We start from the raw sequence: 18,781 nt of genomic DNA on the forward strand, positions 1-18,781 counted from the left end.
GTCACGTGACGCGTCTCTGGTTTCCAGGTGACGCAGAAACGTTTCCCCTGGTGTAAAAGATGAAGATGAGGAGTGAAGAAAGGAAACGGCTCCTGATGAAAAGTGACATCTCAGTCCAGGTGAAGAGGGGCGGAGTCACAGAGACTATCCGAGGAGCTCTGAGCAGGTAGAGGAACCAGATTCACCCGAGTGCTAACTGTTAGCTTTTAAGCTAACACATTCTCATTTAGAGTGACCTGGATGTTAACCTTTCACCTTTTTAAAAAATGATTTGTGTTCACATTTATTTCCACAGCGCATCACAGAACATTTCAACTTCCTACAAATTATTTTACTGTATATAAAGGATGGAAGCATCTGAAAGTGAACCCAACATTCATCCGTGGGGGGCGGGGCTTGAGTTTACACAGCTGACATTGAAACTCATCGTTTCTATTCCATTAATCCAATATTAAAACGGTGTAACAGACATGCAGCTGTTTATTACTCAGAACTCACAGATAGTTTGATCGTTTTAAAGTCTGTAACTCCGTTATAGTCGTCTCTGTTTGTCCACCAGCGCGACGCAAACAGGAACAACAATCAGCCGTTTGTGTTTGAAATGACGAGTCTCGGGGAAAAGGCAGGTAGAAGGTGAGGTAGTCCCGAGACATGTTTGTTAAATACAGTAAGACAGCGCTGATGTTTTATTTAATTTGTCCTACAAAGACGGATCTTTGCGTGCACGTCACGGCCTGCAGGTGGCAGCACTGTAGCTTCATGTCTATGTGGTGCTGCAGGTTAGTGAACATGTCGTTCACTGTTTCTGCTTCCGCAGACCGGCGGGACGCTCTCGACTCAGCGGCAGGAGGAAGCTCAGAGCTCAGCTGGTGGAGGTGGGGCAGAGGATGGTGGCGTTTGTATCCGGGCTGCTGATCGCGTCTCTGTACGGACTCATGACTCTCCTCCTGCAGAAACAGCCGCTGTGGTTCTGCGCCCACACCACGCTGGGCTTGGCCGTTCTGGCGGCGTTCGGTATGGGGCTGTCGGTCAGCGTCAGGGCCAGCGTCATGGTGATGCTGCCCTCCATGTGCTCAGGTTTGTCAGCGAATCCTGTCTTTGTTCATCGCTATAAATCTGACATGCTGTAGAAGAGAAAAACATCCCAAAAATGACAATATTGTGTGTTCTTTAGTGCTACTGCTACTAAAGAAACGTATAAACTCTGTAAATTAAGGATAAAAATAAAAGGAATAAAAATTATTTAAAAACAGAGACATTTCTTGGACGACATGAGGATGGTAGTGATCCCGTCAACTTCTTTTAGTCTCCAAACAGAGGACGAGCTGCCGATAACAGTCAGAGCTCTGAAACAGACAGCAGAGCTTCTAACTGAAGTCAGAGCTCTCAGAGACCGCGCGCCAATATTCAGATGGTGGTCCCAAACAGAGATGGGCAGTAACGCGTTATTTGTAACACGTTACTGTAATCTGATTACTGTAATCTGTAATCTGATTAACGGTAATTAGATTACTGTTACTTTCCCGTAGGAACGCTGCGTTACTGCGTTACTAAAACCGTGATTTTTTTTGCGAGAATGTCTCATGACAGTGACGTAAGCGAGTGCGACGTTCGTGACAACAGCTGTGTGCAGATCAACAATGGATCATATATCGAGTGCAGAGAGAGTATGAGCGTGCAGCGTTTAAAGCGTGGAAGTACTGACCTTACTTTGAGTTTGATTCCATAAAAAGTGACAAAAACATTAGTGTCCGTTGTGCGTGGGAAGAAAACTTCTTTTTACAGCGAAAAAACCCCTAAACTTCCAAACAAGCACCGAGTAGCTACGACGTAATGGGAAACTCACAGAGAAACTCGCGGATTCTTCCACTGACCGCTGCACACCTGCACCAGGGTAAACCTCCGCCTACCCCACTCCTGCTTTACAGGTGAAAATAGAGCAACAGGACCGCTAGTCTTTGACTTTATTTATTTTCTGCTGTGTTTTACTTGCATCTATTTGAAAGACTGAGTGTAAACACACAAAATATTTTATTTTATGTGCTGGAATGTGCAGAAAATAGGTTTAAATGTTAAACTAATTTCTTCCAGTCAGTGAATGTTGCAGATAATTAAATTTTTGCTTGATGCATAAAGTTAAAAGATTAAAACTAATAAAACAAGTTTTAAAAAGAGACTTTTCCATTTGATTACATTTTGTATGATGATTATGCAGAAAAAGTAGAATTGGGCTGAAAGATCTATCACTTTATCACCTATTCAGGTTGTAAATCGTGTTTTTAAAAAGTAACTAAGTTACTAAGTAATTAATTACTTTTGAAAATAAGTAATCAGTAAAGTAATAGGATTACTTTTTGGGGGAAGTAATCAGTAATTAGTTACTGATTACTTTTTTTCAAGTAACTTGACCAACACTGGTCCCAAACAGAGTGAAAACTCTGAGAGGTCGAGCTGTTGTTGTCCTTTAAAGCTCTAAATGAGACACTTCTGAGCTTCTGCACAATTCAGTTTGAAAACTTCTGCTTTGAAATGATCAAAACGACATCGTCACACGCAGCTCTCCATCTTTGTCCACTGCACACGACGTCACTCGCTATGTTAAACGGAACAACTTTAAGAAATTCAAATTCATCATGTTGTTCTCATGCAAAATCTAGACATGAAGTCAAGTAAACCGTCTTCTGGTGTTGTGGCGCTTACGCTACCGGTCGAGTAAGATGAGCTTCCAGGTATGAAATCTCTGAGCAGACTTGTAAAATGGCACAAACACACACTCTCCGTACTCCCTAACCTTCAAAGTTGGACCTCCTCCCAAACACAATGGACCTGATACAGTACGAGCTCTGAAGTGGAGGTTGAATCCTGAGTCAGTATTCCCGATTAGCGGTGGACAATCAGAGCTTCTGAATCAGACACCAGGTCCACGCTGTCACGGCGCTTCTCTGTGTTTCAGGTCACGGCAGGAACTTCCTCCTCCTCATGTTCGTGTCGCTGCTCGTGTCCGGTCCGCTCAGCAACACGTTGGAGAACACCGAGCGAGCCGCCTCCAGCCTGCTGTGTGGAGCTGAGCTGGCAGCCAATCAAACGCAGGAACTCATGCAGAAAGCAGCCACGCCCCTCTTCTGTAAGCCCCGCCCCCACACCCACTGCAGTTACAGCTGTCAGTGCTCCTAAAAATATACCACTCGTGTTTTATATTGAAGTTTAATAGAATTTTAAACAAAATATGAATTTTCTATCAGTCGCTGCCGTTTTTATCCAGTTTCGTGGATTCATATAATTCTTCCTGATCCCGTCACAAATCAGATGAATGTGGCGAGCTGCGAGCGTCAGTGTTTTTGTTGGTTTGCAGCCGTGTTGGACCACATCAGGGAGATCAGCAGAAACGCGTACGCCGTCGCAGGGAGAGTCCAGAGCTTCATCGACGCCATGACAGACAGCATCCGCCATGTTGGTAAGGCAGTAACCAGCTGATATCAGACAGCAGTTCCTGCAGATGCAGCCACCAGATCCAGTGCACGGTGCGACAGTGGTCAGCACTGTATCCTCACAGGCAGAAGGTTCCTGGTTCAAATCCCAGCCGGGGGCATGTCTGTGTGCAGTTTGTACGTTTCTTTCTGTCCCAAAGACAAGTTAGTCATTCTGAAGTGAAACAGATGACGTGTACAAAGTAAAGTGGATGCAATATAAATGCAAGCTTTGCACCTGTGACATAACAAAATGAACCAATTAGAAAACACTTTCACAAACATCAAAGACGCCTCAGAGGGTCATAAGATTGTAAAAGCATGTATTTATCTCTAATAGGCTCTTCAGACTTTGGTGTAGATGAAGGAAAACTGACCCGAACCCTTTGTTAACCCTTTAAAGCCGGTCAGAGCAGCACGCTCTGTTTTGCGTAACTATTTTTAAATCCCGGTAGCTCTGCAACCACGTGAGCTAGCGCAATAATGTTTTTTGCATATGAAACCGGAGGAGTTGTACTTACATCTTATGCCATCAGCTTGTCCTCGGTCACAGTTTCCTTCCACATATAGTTTTGCAAAAACTGCATAAAAAGCACTTGCAGCAACAAAAACATAATATTCCAGAAACACGCTTTGCTGATCCGATCAGCTGTTCGTAACACTTCCTACGTTGGAATAGACGTCAGAGCGACCTATCCATGTCCGCCATGACCTGCCCAAAACCGGAAGTGACGTCATTTTTGCAGAAATTTAGTTTTTTTACCATCAGGGCCTCATGAGCCTATACTGGTGTTTTTAAAAGTTATGTTTGACTTTATGACTTTCTGTGTGGTTTCTGGGATGCTTAGGACTCATATTGCACTGCTGGAAATAGTTTATTTTGATGCATATGCTGCTTTTTTGCAAATTTGCACTATAATATTTATTTTCGTTTTTCCTGCAGTGTATAAAAATTGGTGTATTTCAAAAATAAAACTATGAAGACACTCAAAATAAATTTCCTGTGGTGGGAAACTAGTTTGTGCAACTTTTTTGTATTTACAGTTTTGAGGGATAAGCCTCTTAAATTTCTCTAACTAGAAATATATGTTAAAAAAACAAAAACGATTTTCAATTTTTTTGTAGTTTATTGCACTTAATGCAGACATATTATTAAAATCTGGGCTGTAATGGTTGTATTGATGTATAGCAACTTGAAATGCTCCCAAAAATGGCTCCACAGCATGTAAAAATATAATATAAGCTCTGGCGGACTTGGTTCTATGGTCGGTCTTAAAGGGTTAAAGAGGATCGATGGTTTCACCCACAGTAACTTACAGTTGGCTGCTCGGCTGCAGTTTCACACCTTCCATGTGCATACCTGGGGATCCACACTCTCAGAGCTGCAGGCCCCGCCCAGAACAGGACAGGTGTTCTGGGCGGGGCCTGTCTGTCGCTGACATCAGATTTTAAGTTGAGTTTCTGTGTTTGGGCCTGAGGTGTGCAGCACTGTGGGCGGGCTGAGGCCTTATAGGAGACAGTGTGTCTGACTGACCATGTTTGCCATACGCCTGCAGATACTCACCTCTGACCTCTGACCCCGCAGCTCGCGCGCTGAGGAATGTCCTACGCTTCCTGGCCGATATCGGGGACATCTGTAACGAAAAGATGGGAACTCCGTACAGGAAGTGCCGGTCACTGTTTCAGGAAGCTCGAAGCGACTGCTCTGAGCTGCTGGGAGACTTCAACTTCCTGTGCGACATCGTGGACGGCTTCCTGCCGCTCTGCAACCTGGCCCGCGGTGCGTCCATGCGTCCTGGTCCTCGTGTGGACGTTAACCCTCAGAGGCACAAATATCAAATTATTTTGTTCTAATGTCAGCCTTAAAAACCAAAGAGTCCAAACTCTGTATTTGCTCTCACGTTCGTCTTTACGTCTTTGTAATTGTCTCGCTGTTGGTCTTTCAGCTGGCGAGTTCTTCTGCGTCGTCCCTTCCTACATCGCCGACCACCTGAGGAAACGTCTCGCGGCTCGTGAGTCCATTTCCTCTTCATCGTTTAGCCTTTGCTGTCGGGCGCGCGGAGTCTGACTCCTGCCTCTTTCAGCTGTCGTTGCAGTGTTTCAGAAGATGAAGCGTGAGTTTGAGTTCAACATCTCCGCCTCACTGGACTTCGACCTGGATGCCAACAGCAGCCAGTCTCTGCACCAGACGTCTCAGAGCATCATGTCGGAGATTTCATCAGAACTTCAAGTGTTTCAGAAGCTGAGTGGACCGCTGGCGTACGTCGGCCTCGTCCTGCTCGCCTGCTCCTTCCTCAGGTCGGGCCTCTTCTCACATCTACACACTTGGTTCTTGGTTCACTTGGTTATTGATCACATTAACATCTGTTTGATGATCTGTAAGTGTGAAAATAAGCAGGAAAATGTTTTATTATTTCTGTTTTTGCTTTGCCGCTCGGTGTCCCTGATCCACAGGCGTCAGTTTACTTGAGCTGCCTGATTCAGTTTGGTGCATTTGTGCTTTTTAGTTCATGACATCTGCACATACTCTGCATGCTTTAGGTCACTTTAGCCAAATGCAAACCACATGCTTCAGTTTACTTCAGCTACACAAGGACGATTCAGGAAGTCTTTCGTAGCTCGCGCAGCAACATCTGTGCAGCAGAGACTCGTCTGTAATCTCAGCTCTGCATCGTCTTCTCACGTCGCTCTGCTCCTTTCCTTTTTTATTCAGCTTCATTTCGCTTCATCGAACCACTTTATCATGTTCAGCTCTTTGTGGTATTTTTACTCCTCGAGCTTCCTTATTTGACTTTTCCCTCGTCTCACACTTTACACTTCACTCAATTGTTGCTGATGGGTGTCGATGTTGTGTGTCTGCAGGGCAGTGCAGTACAGACGCAGGTACCTCCACAATATTAAATTTGATAACATCTACATCACTGCTCAGTTTAAAGACCTTGACCAACGGGTGACCTCAGTAGGCGGAGCCTCTGTGCTTCCAATCACGCGCAGAGAGGCCAAGACCTACATCACACCACGTGAGTACATCTGTGTGTGTGTTTGTTTGTCAGCTTGTGTGACAGGTCACAGCAGGTGCTGGACGATGTCATCGTCTGTCCCGCAGTGTCGTTTCAGCTGACGTTCAGAGAGCGGCGGGCGGTGATGGCGGGCTTGGTTTCGGTCTTCAGGCACCTGATCGTAGGCGGCCTGCTGGTGGCGCTGGACTTCCTGGTGTTCTGGATTCTGGATCAGGTGCACCACCAGGTGACGGAGGACATCGTGGCCAGAGGTGAGCCGGCGCACCTGCCAAAAACAGCCGTGCGTTTTCACTGCGAGCGGTGACCGGCGTGACGCTCTGTCCCGACAGTTCCGGTCACGGTGGCGGTGCGGGTGAACGGGTCGGGTTACGCCTCAGACATCTACAGAGACGTGGTGGCCTCGTTCAACATCCTGCAGCGGGGAAACATCACCGTGATCAGCAGGAAGTGCCTGCTGGAGCCGTCAGAACCGAACCGCAGCACGTGTTTCATCCTCGGTATGACATCACACAGGAAGTGAATCACAGTTGGCCTCGCTGAACTTTAAAGGAAACAAACCACGTAAAGCTTGAATAAATCAGTGCGTGGCTGCAGTGACACCGGCGGCTGCAGCGTCTGTGCTGTGGACGCAGTTTTAATGCAGTCGTCTAATGAATAACATGATCTTTACTAACAGATCGATGAGTCTGATTACAACATCCTGTTCATGCATCTGCAGCTTTCTGAACAATCGTCCGAGTTTTAGCTGTTAACGGATCCACAATCGACCCAAACGACCCCTGAACAAAAGAGCACGCTGCCATGAAAGATGAATGTGGTCTCAGTCTAACGACCTATACTTTCCCCACACACACACACACACACACACACACACACACACACACACACACACTTCTTCCTGTAGCACATCCTGCTTCCATCTCCTCTCCAGGTAAACAATGGAAAAGTAATTCGTCAGACCGGGACACCACCTTCCATCTGGCTCTGTGCTCGTTGTAGGTGGAGGTGATCGGGCTCCTTTGTGCTGCAGTAACCACATGTTTGCTCTGAGCATACTGGCTGCTTCACCTGTCATCCTTCCTTGGAGCACAGTGTGTAACGTGACCCCCGCCCAAATCCCTCGCTGGCCTTTCACCTGCCTCCAGGGCATCACCTCGAACAGCTGACTGCTTCACCAGGAGTCTGATTGTAACGAGATCATCGGTGTTATTCACCTCGGGCGTCAGTGGTTTCATTTTGTTGCTGGAAGCAAAGTCGTAATAAAATAAAAGCCAGATTCCTGAGTTCATAGAAGCTTCCTGTTCTGGAAACGGGCCAGTAGCAGCAGAGGAAGAGGATTTCAGAAAAAACTACCCAGGAATGTGGAATCCGAGTGTCAGAGCGACGGCGTTGTTTTGTCTGAACACGCAGATGACTGGAAGCAGCGTTTGGAGCGACTGCTGAGAGACGCCGTGATGACAGAGCGTCCGACACAAACACGTCCTGAGCTCAGGAGCTTTAATCCAGCTTTGACCTGCGAACATCACGACAAAGACGAGCAGAGGACGAGTTGTTGTTTCGAGCTGAGCAAGGACTCATCGGTCACTGATCCGTCCAGAGCTTTGGGAATATTTGAGTTTCATTGATTGAATCTTTATTTTGAACATGTTGAAAAAGTACAACAACGTAGAATTAAAAGAGACAAATGAACAAAGCAAAACAAGAAGAAAACGAGCAAAAACAACTACAAATACTTTCATGTTCAGAAAGGAAGAAGCATGAGCTTATTTAATCCCGCCCCTTTTCCACTATCAAGAAATCAATAGACTACAGAAATACCTCCTTGCAATTACATAAATGTTTCTATCTATCCATACATACGTATATACACATTTTCAATAACCCCATTAACACCTCAAAGGATACACAACCTACAGATATATATATACCCACACCAACACACCCGCACACATGAAAATATTAGACAAGGACACCTGATCAAATCTCCTCCCTGTAAAAACCATCTCCTTAAACCGCTGTTTAAACTGTGCCGTGCTCGGACTTTGTTTCATATCTTTACTTAGTCTGTTCCACAGCTTCACACAGAGATGCAAAAACCTTTTAATGTTGTACGGATACGAGGATGTTTTAAATTTAATTCCCCCTCAGATTGTGTCCCCGTTCCCTTTTAGGAAACATTTTTAGAATATTGTCAGGAAGCAGGTTATTTATTGCTTTATATGTAATTTGTGCAGTGAGAAAATAATTAAAACTGGAAGAGCAGACAGTCGGGTTTCCAACACTCATGTGACGCGACAACATGGAGTCATAGCAGCCTTCATCACGTTACAGGCTTCTCTATTCAGACCACGGCATGAGCTTCATGAGCACCCACCCAGCACAGAGCCCAGTGTGCAGGCCGACCAACACAGATATGTTCAGCTCACCTCAGAGATTCACATGCAGAGAAATGTGACGTTTGTCTGATTGCAACCTTTTCATAATCAAATCAGGTGTCCGTCCGATATGTTGCATGTGTGTTATTGCCGTGAAGACGGGGTCAGTGTTTCAGCCGCACACATTTTCACTAGGGATGCACCGATACTGTAAAATGTGTGTGTACTCATACTCGTAAAAGTTAACCGATACCAACTTATTTCATTAATCAGAGGGTGGCTTGACATTTCTGTTGTAGTTTTTTAGATTGGCCACTAGGGGGCCAATTATTATTTTATTTATTATTTATTATATAATAATAATTTTGTTTGTTTGTTTACATTATGGACACTCTGCAATAATTTAAAAGTTTATTTTATTCTCAAACCTAATTTGTATTTATTTTATTCCAAACAGAAGTGTTTATTTATTATTCTGAAAGCTCGAGACAGTGCCAATAGTTCAGTGATATTTAGTTAAATTACAATGTGGAGACTGCAATAATTTAACAGAAGTGTTTATTTTTCACTTGAAATTTTTTTGTGGTCATTTTTATTAAGATTTTATTTTTTATCGGCAGAGAATAAAATAAAACCTGTGTGTGTGTGTGTGTGTGTGTGTGTGTGTGTGTGTGTGTGTGTGTGTGTGTGTGGTAGAAGTATCGGTTTTTGTACTCTGTATCGGCAAGTACTCAGATCCAAGTATCGGTATCGTATCGGTTTGAAAAAATTGGTATGGTTGCATCCCTAATTTCCACCTTTCTTTTTAACCACATTGAGACATGAAGGGACTTTACTGGTTTTACTGGTTCTGTGTTGCAGGCTTCCTGTTGGGTTTGGCTCTGCTCGTGTCTCTGACCAGCGGATTCACGCAGCGCTGCAGACGCCTCATCTGCGCTTCATATCACCCTGAGAGAGAGCAGGTACACACTTACAGTCACATGATTGGACGACGCCTCTCACCCTGTGACGGCGGGGACGGGCTCCGCTGTCACCGGGCGAGAGGAGAAAATGTGTGGGTGGGCGGAAACCTCGATGCAGGTTTTTGCTGCGTTTTTGTTTAAACCAGTTGAAGTCTGCAGCTGAGTCGTGCCTCCTGCCCGTCCGTCGTCGTGAGTTTTAAATCCACTGCAGTGGATTTCCAAGAACTCCGGTTTAAACCAGCTCTGAACCGTCTAACAAAGCTGGCGGCGCACGCAGCCGCTCCCGGGCGGCTCGCGGTTTTTCAAACCTCGGCTCATATTTTCTTCGAGGATTTTGGACGCCGGCCAGCCTCGCAGAGATGATGTAAACCGATCCTCTGACAACACGAGGAGCAGGAGAGCTGTGCCCCAGGGCAGGTGTTTTTATTTCACCTGCATGCCCCGCCCACTCCTCCTCTCTGAGCGAAGGTGCGCCGTTTCGCTGAGACGAGCGAAGAGGAAGAACAGCCGCCGCTGTGGGTGAAAGGTCGCGGAGCAGAGAGGCATCTGAAGAATCTGCAGAATGAAAGAATGAGAGGAGGAAGGAGGAGGCAGGTCCGGACTCCTCGCAGAGACCCGAACCCAGGCGAGGCCGAAAGTCAGGAAAACACGCCGCTGCCACAAAGCAGCCCGGCAACGCCGTCACACCCACTCGGCTTCATTTCATCCAAGCGATCGAAAGTTTAAAGGCCAAAAGCTTCTCTGTCGTAGACGATTCCCCACAAAATGAAATCAATAAACAACCAAATAACACCAACGTTTGACACTTTCACAGTGAAGGTTAGAAACATTTCCCAGCATGCCGCTGGGGACGAGACCCGCGGCTGACTTCATGGTGGCGGTGCCATCTTCTGCGGTTTAGGAAAGGATTCAATAGATCCACGTCACCGGGTGACGACCCAGCTGCAGCCTGCACTCACGCTGAGGTCGCGCCCGCTGCTCGTGACTGTGAAGCTGAAAAGGTTAGAGGCGGGGGCGCTGCTCGACAGCTGACGCAGGTTTAACGGTGTCTAGGTGCTCGCCGCTTCACCCTGATGTATTTTGCGGGCGTTTCTGCGCGACCCTGATTGTTTGGGTGACAGGAACCAGAGCGGTTCATCCTGTGCTGCCCGGCTGGTCGACGGCTCTGAGGCGGGGACGTGTTTCTGATGTTGATCACAAACAAAGCGTCTGTTGACACATCTGTTTTCTTTGCTTTGGTCGTGGTGGTTTTCTGGGAAATGACCCACTGCCGTCGACCGCTTTCAACTCTGATTTCACAAAGACTTTGGTGTTTGCTTTTCCTCCGTCGGCACGTCGGCGTGTGTTTGCTGCACGTGTCGTTCGCTCTGCAGGCTGGACGCAACTTTCACAATAAATCACACCAATGTTGCTTTCTGGATTCCTCCTCTTCTCCTGTTTGTAGTGAAATATAATCAGCCGCGTGTTCTGGGCGTGGTTGCTTTTCTGACTGCCAGGAGATGCGATTGGCTGGCCCGGCGTCACGCCACATAGTGTCACGCCAAATCTGAGCCCAGCGCAGCCTCGTGGGCTCCGTTTAGATGACTTAGATGCTGCTGGGCTGAGTTTGGCCTCATGTGTTGTTGATTTTTCTGTTAGTTTGGAGTCGGAGCCTCGACAGATCAGATGTAACATGACAGCGTGGGTTCATTTATGACCCCGTGATGTTTTATATCAGGATGGTTAGTCGGTTACTCCGTGTTCGTCTCACTGATGCTGTTTCCTTCATCAACGACATTCCAAACATTTCGTTAATGTCGTCTTCAGTCATTTATAGGAACCTGTCGGTTTGGGCTTCGAGGCTTCTGCAGCTGTCGGCGTGTTAGCCGCGGTTCACTGCATGTTCAAACAAGCCCACGACGAGGGGAAGCAAACGGACTCAGTGGGACTCTGGGCGGGACACCAGCAGGTCACTGCGATGTGAAACTGCTTCATTTCTTTAACGTGGAATTTTTTGATGATTCCAGTTTCATCGTGCTGCTCGTGTTGAAACGTTCCCTCACAAAGCAGCAGCGCGTTCATCTGTCGGCCGTCAGTGTGTCGTCGCAACACGTGCGTTTATCTCTGCATCGCCTAACAGAGCGAACCTGCCCTCGCCCTCCCGCTGAGCGCCACGTTTTAACTCTCCGTGACAAACGCTGAAACTCTGCCAACGTTTTTGATTCTTCGCAGAGCGAGAGGTCGTGTCGCTCTGCGGATGTTAATCGCAGAGCGTGACATGTGTGAGGGACATGATTGTGATGAGCTGGGCTGTTCTCGTTGCGCTCGACAGGAGAGGATCCGGTTCCTCCGCCAGCAGATCCTGGATCAGAGGAGGGGGGTGCGCAGAGCCCTGAGGAGGTCTGCGGGCAGGAGCACCACCGACCCAGGAGGAGGAGGAGGAGGAGGAGGAGGAGGAGGAGGAGGAGGAGGAGGAGGAGGAGGAAGAGGAGGAGGACGTCTCCATGCTCTGCTGATACGGTACAAAGACTGACCTGAAGGCGTCTCCCACAAACACGTGCTGTAGGAGTGAAAGACGTACAGACACGAAACTATTGAACACGAATTCAGTCTGATTCAGTTTTTATCAAATGCTGATTTCATTGGTTGAGGGAAAGACGCTCGCTGCTCGTGTCCTGATGGGCCGACATCCTCGCTCAGGGTCGAGCAGAACTCGCGGTTCCCTCAGAGCAGCCCGGACCGTCACGCCACCGAGTCCGACTGTCGTGGTGGTAGGTTGATGTTCTGCGTGCAGGTCGACGCAGACGTAACGGGACTCAAACCCTCCAGAAAGTTCAGCGTCTGCCTCGTCAGTCCACAGAATATTTCCCAGACGTTTCTGGGATCTTCCAGATGTTTCTTGGCAGATGTGAGACGATCTTTTCAGTCCGCAGTGGTTTTCGTCGGACTCTCCCACGGAGGCCATTTTCGCTCACTCTCATTTTGTTGAATCGTGACCTCTGACCTTAACTGAGGCCTGCAGGTCCTCCTGGATGAATTGTGGTCAGCCGGTCGCTCCTGGGAAGGTTCCAGGACTGTTCCAGGCTTTCTCCAGGTGTGGATAACGGCTCCCAGCGTGGTCGCTGGAGTCCCTGATGTCACTGACTTTGTGTCTTTAGATCGTGGCGTGATGGTTAACGGGTTTCTTGATGCAGCAGGTGTGACGGGGATGAGCAGAGCAGACCGACTTGAGCCTGTTTGATGTTAAAACATTGTGTGTGGTTACATTAATAACAGGGTTGGTGTTATTCATTGAAACTAAGCACCAGGACCTGTTGTCATCATCTGTCAGGTTACCTGGAGGAGGTCGCCTGTCTCACCTGCTGGGCTTGTCGACACCTGCCTGCTGTCTGGTCTGTGGAGAGGTGCTGAGCCTGGCTGACCTGAGCGCAGTCGTCTGTGACGCCCCGCACTGTGCAGGTAAACCCACGAGGGCGCTCGCCGGTAATCGCGGCGGGCTTCACTGTCCGTCTCTCTCAGTGCGTTACTCGCTGTCTCAGCGTCGCTCACTGAGACCGACTGCACTGAATAAAACTGTCCTGAGGTTTTTAGTTTTTATTGGGTGGATTGACCTTTGACCTGTCCACGTGGCACCTCTTCCTGTCCAGGTTCTTTGCAGATTTTCTGCACATTTGCAACAGAAAGTAAGCGCAGGGAGCCACGTGCCGAATATCTGCGTCAACCCTGAAAAGTCTGTTTGCTGGACGTCAGTGTTCAGCCCCGATGATGATGATGATGATGATGATGATGATGATGATGATGATGTGATTTAGTCTCTGAGGTGTAAAAGTTTAAACAGGGAGGCAACGCTTTGCTTCAAAACAGCGAAAGACTGAATCATTTCTCACACCAGGACAAATTCCTGCAGTGTGACGCCGTGTGTGTGTGTGTGTGTGTGTGTGTGTGTGTTGAGGGAGTGTCCTGCAGCACTCAGTGTTGTTGACTCAGCTGAGTGAGAAATAACTGTAACTGTAGCAGATTTAACTCTTTAGCTTCTGTTGAGGTTTTACAGCCGGGAGATGCTTTTAAAAGAGGATCACGTTGACCTGGTTAATAAAAACACACCTGTTATCTGCAGAGATGGGCAGTAACGCGTTACTTGTACTTGTAATCCGATTACTTTTTCAAGTAACGAGTAAAGTAAGGGATTACTATTGCAAAAACGGTAATTAGATTACCGTTACTTTCCCGTAGGAACGCTGCGTTACTGCGTTACTAAAACCGTGATTTTTTTTTTGCGAGAATGTCTCATGACAGTGACGTAAGCGAGTGCGACGTTCGTGACAACAGCTGTGTGCAGATCAACAATGGATCATATATCGAGTGCAGAGAGAGTATGAGCGTGCAGCGTTTAAAGCGTGGAAGTACTGACCTTACTTTGAGTTTGATTCCATAAAAAGTGACAAAAACATTAGTGTCCGTTGTGCGTGGGAAGAAAACTTCTTTTTACAGCGAAAAACCCCTAAACTTCCAAACAAGCACCGAGTAGCTACGACGTAATGGGAAACTCACAGAGAAACTCGCGGATTCTTCCACTGACCGCGGCACACCTGCACCAGGGTAACCCTCCGCCTACCCCACTCCTGCTTTACAGGTGAAAATAGAGCAACAGGACCGCTAGTCTTTGACTTTATTTATTTTCTGCTGTGTTTTACTTGCATCTATTTGAAAGACTGAGTGTAAACACACAAAATATTTTATTTTATGTGCTGGAATGTGCAGAAAATAGGTTTAAATGTTAAACTAATTTCTTCCAGTCAGAGAATGTTGCAGATAATTAAATGTTTGCTTGATGCATAAAGTTAAAAGATTAAAACTAATAAAACAAGTTTTAAAAAGAGACTTTTCCATTTGATTACATTTTGTATGATGATTATGTAGAAAAAGTAGAATTGGGCTGAAAGATCTATCACTTTATCACCTATTCAGGTTGTAAATCGTGTTTTTAAAAAGTAACTAAGTAACTAAGTAATTAATTACTTTTGAAAATAAGTAATCAGTAAAGTAACAGGATTACTTTTTTGGGGAAGTAATCAGTAATTAGTTACTGATTACTTTTTTTCAAGTAACTTGACCAACACTGGTTGTCTGTGACATTGAATCCGTCCACCCAGCAGAACATCATATCAGCCTGGGTCTGTTTCACTGGTCCTTTCACTTCCTCATAAGTTCGTAGTGAGCGATTTAAAACGAATGAGAACAAACGCTCTTTTTACAAGCTGCCGTCTTTTTGCAGGCGTGTACTGTCGGCCGTGCTTCCAGAGTTTGGGGAGCACGTGTGTCATCTGCGTACGACCTCTGACCTTCCAGGAAGACAGCGAGGAGGAGCTGTGAGTGAACGCCATTGACTCTGTTTTAAGTGATTTATAAAGCAGAGAAGCGGAAACTCGGAGGTTCGTGTAGCCACGTGGATTTGAGTTCTGGCGTTATCCAGTGACGGGACGTCACAGAGACGCAGGGTGACGACAAACAACTGTAACGAGGCAGAATTACAACGGTTTCCATGGAGACGCCTGCTGTCACTGTTTAAAAACAAACAGCTGAGGCCACGCCCCCACACAGGCTGACTTACCGCTGCAGCCTGCCTCAAGTGGCCATCAGAGGAACTGCGGTTGTTGATTAGCTACATTTGTCAGTCTCTGCTGCGCACGCCTCCCCGTAGGCTGATCGCTGTTACCTGGCGTGCAGCTATGATCTGTTACTCTTCAGCGCTTCTGAATTTCTTTCAGTGTAAATGTTTCCCAAAGCTGTTGGAGCAGCTGAGGACGGCACCGGTTCTCCTTACTTTGTCAAGAGTCACGTTAAAGATTTAAATTCTGTGCACTTGTGCTCGGGGCCCATCTACAAATATTTGATTCTTAACATTATTTTCCAAATTAAATGTGGTGAAGGAGCAGATGAGCGATCCAGATGTTTCAGCACAGAAGTGCTTCCTCTAAATCAGTCAAACGTGTTCTTCCCTGCCCTGGATTCACAATCTGGGGAAAAGTTCCCCTCCATCTTACAGCTCTGTCCTCCAGGAGGGGCTTGGCCCACAGTTTGAGGGTCCACTGGTCTATGCTCTCTGTCTGGTTCTCTCAGAGACTCCACCGATGATGAGCGGCCCATAAAGAGGAGGATCCCCACGGCGAGGCCGAGCGGCCGCTCAGGAAGGGAAGCAGAACGAGGAGAGCGCCCCAGCAGTGACGACAGTGCTTACCTGGACTCTGAACTCAGGTAGGACACATCTGAAGGAGGCATTGATAGAAGCTGATGGTAAACGATCGCATGTCCACATGTAGATATTTTTAAATGTGAGCTGCTCTAAGTTTAAAAGTCTTGAACATCTGTTTTCTCCTCTGGCCAGTGAAGCAGACCTGATGTACCAGGACAAACCCGGGTCAGGCGAGTCCGACAGCGAGCACTCCTTTAACTCGGCTCTCTCAGAGCACGAGTCCCTCGCCTCAGTCGTCATTCACCGACCCGACCGTGCTCACAACCTCCAGGACCTTCCACAACCATCGGCTTCTCTCTGGGCTCCCGGACCATGAAGCTCAGCCAGATGTTATAATAAAGCAAATTTACACATGAAATACCTGATAACAAAACTTTAGCTTTGAGGGACAAAAACAGGGGCTAAATTCTGAAGTCCGAGTCTCGTCTCACTGAGGCAGAGAATCCAGATGTGCTCCAGATAAACTGGTCATAGAGAAAACAGGCGGTTCGTAGACCCGAGATCTAAAGGGCTCATCCCAGTAGGGCAGGTGTGTCAAACATAAGGCCTGAGGGCCAGAATGGGCCGGGCAAAGACTCCTGTTGGGTTTGGAAAATGTGGAGCAGGCGATAAATTTTGGATTTTTTAAAAGTTTTACAACTTTCTTGTGTTTTTGTTTTTACTGTAAAGCCACATTTTAAAATTCTGTGAATTAGAAAAACTTTTTTCTTATAATTTTATATAATTTTATATAATTATCTATTTTGTTTATTATTACAAGAGTCTGAGCAAAGATTTACCTGAACTTGTTCTGTAATTTCTTACAGTTTAAGTTGAAACAGTCGTGCTGACAGATTTCTTTATCATGTAAACTGAACTGTTGGACTATATTTACTTTTCTTATAATAAGAAATCTGAGGGTTTAGTTTAATTTCTTCAAACTGACAGATTTTCACTGATCCGGCTCAGTTAAGATCCAAATATTTGGCCCACTGTGTAAAACGAGTTCGACATCCCTGCAGTAGGATAAACACTGAAAACCTCCAAGGTGAGATTACCTGACATCAGCTGACATCACCGAGCAGCTCTGAGCTCCTCGCCTCGTTGAGCTCAGTCACCTCACAGATGAATGATTATCTGCTGCTCGATCCTTCGACGGCTGTAGGTGATGCTCCACGTTAGTCTCAACGCTGCACTGATCCTCTGATCTGGTAAAGCACAGAACATGAACGTGTTTCAGTGACAGCGGAGAAACGAAACCTCAGAAAAAAGCGAATAAAGAGCTAAAAGAGACCAAGCAGACTTAAAACGACACAAAGGAACAACAGGAACCGACAGAGAAGTGAAAAGTTTCTAATGAAAAGCTTTGATTGGTGTGAAAGTAAAAACATAAGCATCAGATAACATTATGATTGTTGTGTGTTTGTGTGTAGTGTGCGGCGTGCTGAGCACACACTCTGAAATCTACGACTGATAGAAATGTTCTTTGTTTCATTGAAGGTTTTGCTCTGCAGGAGGAAGTAACCGGCAGCCTCACCTGTCGAGGCCTGACCACATTTACTGATACTTCCTTCTTGCTGCCACGATCGTTACGTGTCTTCTTTTTTTGATTTATGGTTTCAGACAGCAGAGACTTCAGATCATCTCTTACAGCAGGACTGTTCGCTGTGTGCTTTCCAATAAATAAAGTTAATTATTGGTTTTATCCAAAAGTCATCAGAATAAAGTTTATTTATATTTTAGCACTTTTGCTAAAAGCATCTGGGTCTTTCCCAGGATGTCAGCACCTTCATTAAAAGGTCTGATGAGGATTGAAATGCCCTTCACAGACGCCAGCGTGTAACACTCCGCCTTATCTTCTGGAAGAAAGGTGTTCATCCACCCACTCAGAGACTTGGAGAGTCGGTGTTAAGGCGTCCATGTGTGACATTAACAAACTTTTCGTTTTTCCTTTAATTTGTCACCTCTAACAGGATTCAGTCGAGTTCACGGACCACGTTTAAAACGGGAAATAAGACGCACCCTCCATGTTCTCTTTAGCTAAACAATCTGAAGATGTTCACCTGAGCACAGGTAACAAAGTATTTTGTCAAATAGTTTTGATCATTTAATGTGTCATCTTTGTAAAAACAACTCAGAGATGAGTGGAATCTCACAAACACGTCACAGTGGAAAGGCATAAAAGCTCCATACGTTACGTTTGAATGGTCCAATCAGCATCTTGTCTCGTGTGTAGCATTCACAGTCATTTGGCCAAACAACGTCGCTGACGTCACTGCAACTTCCACACTTTGCAAAACGTCCAGGGCCGGACCGGACGCGTTGGCGGCCTGGATCTGGACCCCGAGCCGCTTGTTTGTCTCCCCTGTCCCAACAGAAACACCGTCTGAACTGCTTTTACTCTAAACGTAAGAATGACGTATTCAGGCCCTCAGAGACTCACCTGTGACGTGTCTCCACTGATTAACAATTATAAGAATCTGAGAACAAACCTGAACAGGTTGTTCCAGGAAGCTCATCTTACGCTGCTGTTAGTTGTTAGTTTGGACCGGTCACGTCCCCTGTGTGTGCGCGTGTGCGTGCGCGCGCGCGTGGGTGGGGCTGATAAGAGCTCAGCGCTGACAAACAAAGAGGTTACACAAAGTTTAGAGGGTCTGAAAGCAGCGGAGCAACGTTCGTGTGTGTGTTCAGTGGGTGTGTATTCGCGCGTGTATTCGGTGTGTATCACTGTGCGTGTGGTGAGTGG

At 46.5% G+C, this 18,781-nt stretch overlaps 1 protein-coding gene and 1 long non-coding RNA gene across 9 annotated transcripts; one reads left to right on the forward strand and one right to left on the reverse strand.

Moving 5' to 3' along the window:
- The first annotated feature begins 47 nt into the window (after nucleotides 1–47).
- dcst2 (DC-STAMP domain containing 2) lies at nucleotides 48–17,332 on the forward strand. Of its 8 annotated transcripts, none has more exons than XM_085176295.1 (16): nucleotides 48–166; nucleotides 818–1,077; nucleotides 2,954–3,124; nucleotides 3,353–3,454; nucleotides 5,053–5,247; nucleotides 5,414–5,479; nucleotides 5,552–5,765; nucleotides 6,330–6,487; nucleotides 6,574–6,738; nucleotides 6,817–6,984; nucleotides 9,724–9,824; nucleotides 12,136–12,323; nucleotides 13,135–13,262; nucleotides 15,079–15,172; nucleotides 15,924–16,058; nucleotides 16,189–17,332. In XM_085176295.1, exons 1-16 carry the CDS (start codon nucleotides 60–62, stop codon nucleotides 16,370–16,372), a joined length of 2,436 nt encoding a protein of 811 aa, XP_085032421.1. In that variant the 5' UTR covers nucleotides 48–59; the 3' UTR covers nucleotides 16,373–17,332. The 8 variants fall into 8 exon arrangements, with proteins under 8 accessions (XP_085032421.1, XP_085032422.1, XP_085032423.1 ...); XM_085176296.1 differs by having other exon boundaries at nucleotides 5,564–5,765; XM_085176297.1 differs by having other exon boundaries at nucleotides 16,194–16,369.
- LOC146509189 (uncharacterized) lies at nucleotides 14,798–18,745 on the reverse strand. Its single transcript, XR_014876676.1, has 2 exons — nucleotides 18,229–18,745; nucleotides 14,798–17,243 (listed from the first exon to the last, which is right to left on the reverse strand). It is a non-coding gene; the product is annotated as an uncharacterized LOC146509189 (long non-coding RNA).
- Between the last annotated feature and the right edge of the window lie 36 nt (nucleotides 18,746–18,781).

The sequence above is a fragment of the Neolamprologus multifasciatus genome, chromosome 11 (genome assembly GCF_963576455.1).
Source record: "Neolamprologus multifasciatus chromosome 11, fNeoMul1.2, whole genome shotgun sequence".
Lineage (NCBI taxonomy): Eukaryota > Metazoa > Chordata > Actinopteri > Cichliformes > Cichlidae > Neolamprologus > Neolamprologus multifasciatus.

Bases quoted from the DNA above. Each gene is read 5' to 3' on its own strand.
- dcst2 (XM_085176295.1), top strand. From the start codon at position 60: ATGAAGATGAGGAGTGAAGAAAGGAAACGGCTCCTGATGAAAAGTGAC. The intron at 5,480-5,551 runs GTGAGTCCATTT...TGCCTCTTTCAG, and splicing joins GAGGAAACGTCTCGCGGCTC to CTGTCGTTGCAGTGTTTCAG. The intron at 5,766-6,329 runs GTCGGGCCTCTT...GTGTGTCTGCAG, and splicing joins CTCGCCTGCTCCTTCCTCAG to GGCAGTGCAGTACAGACGCA.